General features: G+C 34.8%; 2 protein-coding genes across 6 annotated transcripts in view; one reads left to right on the plus strand and one right to left on the minus strand.

The window, feature by feature from the left end:
* Positions 1-10,000, plus strand: part of LOC149130356 (uncharacterized) — a 186,457-nt gene that overhangs the window by 78,754 nt on the left and 97,703 nt on the right. The window lies entirely within an intron of this gene.
* LOC106878254 (uncharacterized) overlaps positions 1-10,000 on the minus strand; it is a 67,934-nt gene that overhangs the window by 4,209 nt on the left and 53,725 nt on the right. For both annotated transcript variants that reach the window (XM_089345617.1, XM_089345618.1), the window contains 5 exons: positions 9,765-9,871; positions 7,228-7,351; positions 3,280-3,400; positions 2,327-2,399; positions 1-63 (listed from right to left, as the gene is read on the minus strand). The exon at positions 1-63 is cut by the window's left edge and continues 330 nt beyond it. In XM_089345617.1, coding sequence (XP_089201743.1) covers positions 1-63; positions 2,327-2,399; positions 3,280-3,400; positions 7,228-7,351; positions 9,765-9,871 — 488 coding nt within the window. The remainder of the gene's footprint in view (positions 64-2,326; positions 2,400-3,279; positions 3,401-7,227; positions 7,352-9,764; positions 9,872-10,000) is intronic.

Here is a 10,000-nt window from a genome sequence, read left to right on the forward strand (position 1 = left end):
GTGAGAATGACCCCCACGGGAGCCAGGAAAGCAGCATAGAAATGTGTCTTGGATAACCAACAGCTAAAAAGAGATAGAAAATTAATTAACAAAGGAAAATTACCAAACATACAGTCAATAAATGAGGCGATTTTGATCCCAAATGAAATGAGAAGATATGCTCAAACTGGCCGTGTTTCACATTAACTAGATATACCTCAGTATCCAGACACTTGAAGACGCATATATATATATATATATATATATATATATATATATATATATATATATATATATATATATATATATTTTACTTGTTTCAGTCATTTGATTGCAGCCATGCTGGAGCACCGCCTTTAGTCGAATCAAATCCACCCCAGGACTTATTCTTTGTAAGCCTAGTACTTATTCTATCAGTCTCTTTTTGCCGAACCGCTAAGTTACGGGGACCTAAACACACCAGCATCGGTTGTCAAGTGATGTTGGGGGGGGACAAACACAGATACACAACATATACACACATATATACGATAGGCTTCTTTCAGTTTCCGTCTACCAAATCCACTCACAAGGCTTTGGTCGGCCCGAGGCTATAGTAGAAGACACTTGCCCAAGGTGCCACGCAGTGGGACTGAACCCGGAACCATGTGGTTGGTAAGCAAGCTACTTACCACACAGCCACTCCTGCGCCTATGTATATATATGCTAATAAACTAGCGCGAATAGGATAAATTATCCACACGCTATTTTATTAGCATTATCACGCGTTTGAGAATAAAAAAAATATTTCTGTATCTTTCAATACATCTCAACACTTCTAAAACAAACTCTATTTAATTTCATCGTATATAGGGCAGCGGACTTGTGGTCATAGGATCGTGGTTTCGATTCCCAGATCGGGCGTTGTGAGTGTTTATCGAGCGAAAACACCTAAAGCTCCACGAGGCTCCAGCAGGGGATGGTGGCGGACCCTGCTGTACTCTTCCACCACAACTTTCTCTCACTCTTACTTCCTGTTTCTGTTGTGCCTGTAATTCAAAGGGTCAGCCTTGTTACACTGTGTCACGCTGAATATCCCCGAGAACTACGTTAAGGGTACACGTGTCTGTGGAGTGCTCAGCCACTTGCACGTTAATTTCACGAGCAGGCTGTTCTGTTGATCGGATCAACTGGAACCCTCGACTTTTGGACAGCTCCTCGTATATGTCATACATTTTCAAGTTAATTTTAGATTATATGATTTTATAAGATATATACTTACATACACACACACACACATGCATATACACACACACACATGTGCATATATCTACTACGCACTTACGCCTTTATATGTATATTTGCAAAGAAAGATTATGTTTGTTGAAGACATAAGCATTCTATAGTACGGTAAACGTAAATGGAGTTGGCATAGTGGATTGGTGAACGGGCAGCCGAACGTCCCCTTTCTACAATTAAGAAAGAGGTAGTTACTTTTATCTTATGATTCTATTCAGCTAGAGTTATAGGGTTAAAGGCAAACATGAGATTCACATTGATTTATAAATTTATTTATTTAAGATCTTTCCATGCCAGCTTTATTACTGATAGTATATTCGATGAAGGCATAAATACCCTATAGTAGGAGGCTGGTATTTGTGTCTCCATCAAACATTCTTTATGTAATAAAACTGACACTATAAGATCTGAGATAGATGACTTTATGAGTCAAAGCGAATCTTATCTTTCACCTTTAACTCCATATTTCTAGTTGAATTGTATCATCAGATAAAAAGAACTACCTCTTTCTTAATTGTGAAGAGATGTTCGGCTGTCCGTCCCTCCCATTTCAAGACTATAAATCTTAAAGACACCCTCCCTCATATATCATACTAATGTTCTCTCCTGCAAAGCCACTTTAATTTGTTTCGATTTGGAAAACTGATTCTGCGACCAGCGTTGATCGTGGAATCACAAAATATTCACATGCCGTTTTTTAAAAATTGGCTTTAATTGTATAGTTTGTGAATTCATATGAAGAAAACTGATTTTTCTTTCGAACACTAAAGTTCTGAAGTCCATAAATAAAAGTCTTAGTTTTTTGCCGTCTCATCTTCAAGATGAAGGAATGTTGACGTGTATTGTTGCTTCTTTTTATGTGGACAGATTGAAATGTTATCATCAAATTTATATATCACCGTCAAGTGTAATTTTAGTGTATATTATTCTCAGCAAGAATGAAAGCCATGGCTTTAGCTTGATGGCACTTAGCCATTATTCTACAACATTCAAACTATTCATAAGCCTAGCAAAATATAAATGGTGAAGACCAGAGAAAATTAGGTGAGTAAAACACAGAAATACTTACACGTCTGCAATTTTGATGTAATTGTTTGTGTGGTTAATTCCCAAAGTAATTGCGACAATGACAGCTGGAAGACCTGACGACGACATTTACAAAGACGAATAAATATATGGATATTAGTCATTATTTAAAATGTGAGATTTGAAATCGATTTACTTGACCTTGTTTTCTCAAGAAAATGTGTTTAGTTCAAAAGAAATCACTATTTATTTTGATGTGCCAATTTATTCTAGAAATAAGTACGACTAGTATATATCTTCGATTCTATCAGCGATATGTTTCAGAAGGAAACGAAAATGAAAAATTACTGGAAGTCTTGGACCACGATATGAAGACTAAAATTAACTGGCAGTTCGTCGGTTATGGCGACAAATGTTACAGTTGATCCGATCAACGGAACAGACTGGTTATGAAATCAATGTGCAAGCGGCTGAGCACTCCCCAGACACGTACTTTTAATCTAGTTCATAGGGATATTCAGCGGGACATTCAATGGGAGAAGGTTGGTCCTTTCAACTACAGGTACTACTCTTTTTTTTCAGCTGAGTAGACTGGAGTGGTGAAATAAAGTATCTTACTTAAGGATACAACGCATCACCGGGAATCGAACTCACAACCTCACGACTGCGATCCGAATTCTCTAATCACTTCACGAAACGCCTTCACGAATATTAAATTACTAATTAGATGAGAAAAACCTTAAAAGTTTGGTATCGTTAACCTCTCAACAAAAGACTGCGTCAGGGGAAGGGCAAAATGATTAACTCTTAGGTTTCGTCTAGAGATGAGATCAGACTGAAAATATTTGCATGAAATTGAAAGTAAATTTATGTTCCCCCCAATGGTTAACCCTGGGAATCAATTTCTTTATAGTTTATGTTTATCGTCTATATATAACTATTAAATTTTTCATACCTTTTGTAACAACATGTTTCCAACTCATTTCAAATACTTACCCCAAGCCACAATTGAACTCTTCAGCATAGAAGATTCCATACACAGGAAGATATGAAGGGCTTCAACAGCCGTCCACATGAGAGATGTCAGAAGGAAGTAGTGTAACAGAGCAGCCACCGTCTACAATAATAAAAATAACAACAATAACAATAATGATTTTTAATATGATCTCAGATATATTGTTTTGCAGGGGGTGGGGTAGAGTTGAATAGACGTCAGTCCTTTGATTGGCATTCTTTATTATTGAACCCAGAAGGATAAAAATAAAACAGAAATCTCAGCAAAAACTTTCAGAGGCGTATTTAGAAAAAGATTAGAATTTCGATTAATGCTTTTGCCAATTCACAACCTTAACAGTTTGTTGTTGTTGTTGTTGTAATAATAATAATAATAATAATAATAATAATAATAATAATAATAATAATAATAATAATAATAATAATAATAATAATAATAATAATAATAATAATAATAATAATAATAATAATAATAATAATAATAATAATAATAATAATAATAATAATAATAATAATAATAATAATAATAATAATAATAATAATAATAATAATAATAATAATAATAATAATAATAATAATAATAATAATAATAATAATAATAATAATAATAATAATAATAATAATAATAATAATAATAATAATAATAATAATAATAATATCAGACAAATACATAACAAAAACACCAGGACTTACAAATATATATAACATACAGAAAATTGCACTACTGGGTACTGCACACATTCTACGCAAAACACTTTCAATACAGTAAACATAAGAGCACCACAGCAAACCACAGCACATACCCAAGGCGCACAGAGCTGCGCTCGGTAGTGAAGTGAAAGCACGTTATAAAAATAAAACTACTGAATAATAATAATAATAATAATAATAATAATAATAATAATAATGATAATGATAATGATAATGATAATAATAATAATAATAATGATAATAATAATTGCACTCCTCTAGAACTTCACCATTCAAACTGACAGAAAGATAGACGCAAATAGGCCAGACATCATACTGAAAGACTTCAGACAAAAATCATGCCTCCTCATTGATATGATTGGGACAATCGATATAAACGTATCGGTCAAGACCTACCAAAAACTGAGCAAATATAAAGATCTTGAAATAGAAATTAGCAAAATGTGGAATCTGAAGACGAAAGCAATACCTATTGTCATAGGTGCCCTGGGAATGACAGCGAAACGGGCTGATTACTACCTAGCTCAGATACCAGGAAACCCCAAAATGGCTGAAGTTCAAAAGATAGTGCTCATGGGAACTGCCCATATCCTACGTAAAATACTGTCTATGTGATCTCAAATTTTAAAGCAAACACATAATTTTCTTATGGTTTCTTAAACATTCTCTAGAACAACACTATGTACAAATCCAAATATATGGTACCCTAGGCATAACACCTACATGAACTTCTAACTTGTTGTCTCTTGAGGTCTCTGGGTGGGACTTGGATCCAACTTGTACAAATGCAAAACAAAAGTCAAACATAAAATAATAATAATAATAATAATAATACGTTTAGGAAGAAGTTTAGGGACAGTAGAAATCAGGAGGGATCTTCCAAGGGGACTGCTTGTCCCACTTGTCTTTGTACTGTGCTTGATACCACTAACACTGATTCTGAGGAAAGCAAAAACTGGGTATGTATTCAAAAGCCTCCAACAAATCAACCATTTGTTATTCATGGATGACCTCAAACTTTATGGTAAATATGAATCCCAAGTCAGTCCCCTCGTTGATACGGTGTATACCTTCAGTGCTGATATCAGAATGGAGTTCAGACTGAGAAAGTGTGGTGTGTTAAGTCTTGAAGAGAGGTTAAATCAAATGTATGGACGGTCTAATGATACCGTCGGGGGAGGTTATGAAACAGATAGAAGAGACGGGTTATAAGGACTTGGGGATATTGGAAATGGATAAATTGATGGAGAAAGAAATGACAGAAAAATTTAAGGTGGAGTACTTGCGCAGACTGAGACTGATCCTTAAGTCGAAATTAAACGGACGGAATAAGATTGAAGCTATCAACACCTGGGTGGTTTCATTCCTTAGATATGGAGCAGGGGTAATCGCATGGACAGTAAACAAATTAAACAGCTTAGAAAGAAAGACAAGGAAGTTGCTAACTAGATATGGGTCACTCCATCTAAAAAGTGACACAGACAGACTGTATGTACCAAGAAAAAGAGGGGTAAGAGGACTTATTGGATGCAAACACAGCATTAAAGCAGGAGAAGACAGCATGGCATGGTACGTACAAAATGCCACAGAACTGCTATTATTAGAAGTAAGAAGGTCAGGTTTGTGTAGGACGAATGATTGCAAAGATAAAGCACTATATAAGCAATTGAAAACGAATGAAACTGAAAATAAGTGGGTAAAGAAAAGAATGCATGGACAATTTCATAGGGATGTTGAAGATAAGACAGACAGAGAAAAAAGATGGCTGTGGATAACTAAAAGTGATTCAAAACCGGAAACGGAGGCTCTAATCTGTGCTGCCCTAGAGCAAGCACTAACAACAAATTACATAAAATACAGAATAGACAACACATCAGAAAGTGATAAGTGCAGAATTTGTGGACAAAATGGTGAAACCATATGGCATATTACCAGTCAATGTACGCCACTAGCCTAGAAGGAATGTAAGAGACGCCACGATAATATAGCAAGGCTTGTCCATTAGACACTTTGCAACAAATATGAACTTGACAGAGCAAGAAATTGGTACGACCACAAACCCGAAGGCATCATCGAAGATAATAATGCAAAGATCCTGTGGGATTTTATGATTCAGTGCGGCCACAAGATAGAGAATAAGAAGCGAGATATAGTATTAATTGAGAAAGAAAGCAAACTATGCTGGATCATAGATATAGCATGCTCAGCTGACAACAAGGTATGCGATAAGGAAGAAAAAAATTGATAGATATGACAGGTTAGCTTGAGAGGTTTAGTAGTTGTGGTCGATGAAAACAGTGGTAGTAGTACCAATAATTGTCCTGGGAACAGTGAGTAAAATTCTCGAGAAGTACATGGAACAAATAGGGGCTGCAATAAGGGTGGAGCACTTGCAGAAAACATCACTGCTGGAACCGCTCGAATACTCCGGAAGGTACTCGAAAAATAAGGGGTGTTACCTTAGTTCACTGGTAGTGAACAGCTGACACCGTAGTACATCTCCAGAGTTAGAAGCTGTACAAAGGCAATAATAATAATAACTTTTTTCTAATATCAGCACAAAGCTAGCAATTTTTAGAGATAAGATTAGTCGATACCTTCGACCCCAATATTTGTCTGACACTTTAATCTATCGACCCAGGAAAGGTGAAGACAAAACATGACCCTGGAGTAATGTGTCAATTTTTCCTTGTATCACTTCAGGATCGATAAATTCAAGTACTAGTCAAGTATTGGAGTCGATGGTATCAACTAAACCCTTCTCCCTAAAAGTTGCAGGGTTTGTACCAAAATATGAAACGACAACTGTAATATTTATTGCTGTATTAGATAGAAAGGGTTTAAAGAGATACAATAAAATTCAAATAATGTTGAACAGAAAGCTAACATAGACAAGTGAAGTGGACTGGATGTTTAATATAAAGGTGACGGGAATTATGGAAAATGCTATACAAAATATAGTTTGACGAATTAAAATTTGATTACTCATTATTTAGTATTTCTGACTATAAAAATTGTTGTCATCGTCTGAAAAGAAAGCATTATCAAATGAAAGAATTCAAGGACGAATAACGCCAACATTAAATGTATTCCGTGACGTTGGAAGAATTTGAATAGCGCTGAAGCCTGGGCTGTTATCGGGGGGAAATCTATTTGAGCTCGTTCATAGTGTTTCATATAAAACAAAATTCGTACTGGTTAAAATGTGTTTTCACTTACCTTACAAGCAGCTGTTATTTTAAAGGCATATGGGTGCATCCCAACAAGGAAGATTAAATTAGCGATAGCCAAAGAAATGCACAAGCTTACTAAAACCTTTGAAAACATTAATTTCCTTAGATTTCTGAAATAATAGGAAAAAGGAATATTTCATTTAATGAAATTTCATTTAATGAAATTTATTGCTAAAGACAAATCTTAGTATACTAATAACTACAACTGTGTGTATAGATGATGATTATTTGAATATAAAGGATATGTTAAATTTATATACATTGAATTTGTGTGTGGATGTGATGTAAAATATGTATCATAACCCGAATGAGATATAAAACACCATGTGTATTATCTCTTGCAATCATAGAGTAGGTTTCGATGGTTATAATAGTAATTCCCTGTAGCCGAGGAACAAGAGATAATACGTTATATGTCGAATGGAATTTTGGACACAAGCACATATATGTAATATACTTTGTTGATATATTAACAAGAACGCTATGTACAATATCCATTTTTTTCCAGTCAACACTATTCAATATTTAACATTATTAATATCTAGTCATTATATAGAATGTTTTCTTTGACAAAAAAGAAAAGACCAGTTGCATTAATTACAATTCTATGTTGGGGATTCATCTGCGACAGAGTACCCTCTTTAACACAAACGGAAATACAGCTTATAAACCATCTACAATTAAAGTTTCAAGGAAATCTGCCTGCTGAATTTACATATAGATCATCCATTTCTTTATTGCCCACAAGGGGCTAAACATAGAGGGGACAAACAAAGGGGTTAAGTTGATTACATCGACCCCAGTGCGTAACTGGTACTTAATTTATCGACCCTGAAAGGATGAAGGCAAAGTCGACCTCGGCGGAATTTGAACTCAGAACGTAACGGCAGACGAAATACCGCGAAGCATTTCGCCCGGCGTGCTAACGTTTCTGCCAGCTCACCGCCTTTTATTTACATATAGATCATCTTCTTGGAAGCTAATTCAATAACACACACACACACACATACAAATTAATATGTGTGTGTGTATGTATGTGAGGTCTCTCATAAGAGCCACTAGTAACATGGAAATCTGTACAGCCTGTTGCACGATCGCTCGGGTGACTAAACTGGCACCCCCAAAGCTTGCTGGTGGAGAGGATTGCTAGAAACCCATCAGGACTAAAACAAGACTTGTCAAAAGGACGGTCGAAACTAGCGTAAGTACAACGATTAGGGAGTAAGGTCTAGGGAATAAGGCAGATCAGCAATTTTCTCCCAGCCAAGTTCCTCGATCTTCTGCCACGTGATCATTGCAGTGTAGTGTCTTGCATTGTCCTGATGAAACACTACTCCCTTTCGATTCACTAAAGCAAGATTTTACTTCTTCAAAGCAGCGTTAAAACGCTCTAATTGCTAAGAGTAGATTTGCGGTATTTTGTCCGTCGCTATGTTCTGAGTTCAAATTCCGCCGAAGTCGATTTTACCTTTCATCCTTTTGGGGTCGATTAAATAAGTACCAGTTACGCACTGGGGTCGATGTAATCGACTTGATTCCTTCCCCCAAATTTGAGGCCTTGTGCTTCCAGTAGAAGGGATTCTTACTATATATATATACTGTATATATATATATATATATATATATATATAGTTTTAGGGAAAATAACCAAGTTTCAAGAACTCATCGATGAAAATCCACTATTACATATAGAAAAATAAATTGATTTTAATTGAGTTTTTACCTGTAATTTTGGATTTTGTCCCTAATATTATTATTATTATTATTATTATATATATATATATATATATATATATATATATATATATATATATATATATATATATATATATATATATATATATTTATGTGGAAAATGGAGCAACAAATACAAGAAGAAGCAATTCTGTTGGGCTAGTTAGCCATTGTTTTATTATGTGGAGGTTATGTAATGAGTCATTGTGGAGGTTATGTAATTAGTCATTTACGCACGTTTCAATCTGGCAAATGGTTTGGCAGATCTCTTCAGAATGTTGAGGAGTATGTTAAGAGTTCATGGTGTGAGAGATGTAGGAGAAGTGATTAGTGGATATATTAATATATATTAATATATATATATATATATATATATATATATATATATATATATATATATATATATATTGATTAATGGGATGATGACTGAAAATGTAGCCCTTCAGAATTCTTTGAATTTGAATTTTTTTCAAAGACCCAATTTTCGTCAGTGAGCCTCTTATTATTAACTAGCAGAAATACCCACCGTTTCTCAGGATTAAAACGGCACAGTTTGTATATATGTACGTATATGTATGTATGTATGTATGTATGTATGTATGTATGTACGTACGTATGTACTTATATTGTACGTGAGTATTTAGGTATGTGTGTTTCCTCATCCATGGCTTTTCCTGCAGACATCAAGCACATCGATTTTACCAATCTGTGAGAACTCCACTAAATAACAGATGTTGCTGCTCTGTATTTAAACAATTTATGAAAGAAAATAGAAAATGAAGTTCTTACTTGGAACAAAGATAAAATATTACTGTGAATATGAGACAGGCTAATGATATTCCGCAGCCAATGTAAGAGGTTATATATAAGAGGTGACTAATTTCCTGGTTGACATCCTGCAACAGAAACAAATAACAACGTATTAACTCCTTTTTCCATTCCTTCCTATGTCGGTCAATAATTACATAAGTTATGAGTGTATAAAATGTTGATGTAGAAGGTGAAGACTAGAGTAAGCTGCATTT

This window comes from Octopus bimaculoides, chromosome 29 (assembly GCF_046866305.1).
Source record: "Octopus bimaculoides isolate indiv1 chromosome 29, ASM4686630v1, whole genome shotgun sequence".
NCBI lineage: Eukaryota > Metazoa > Mollusca > Cephalopoda > Octopoda > Octopodidae > Octopus > Octopus bimaculoides.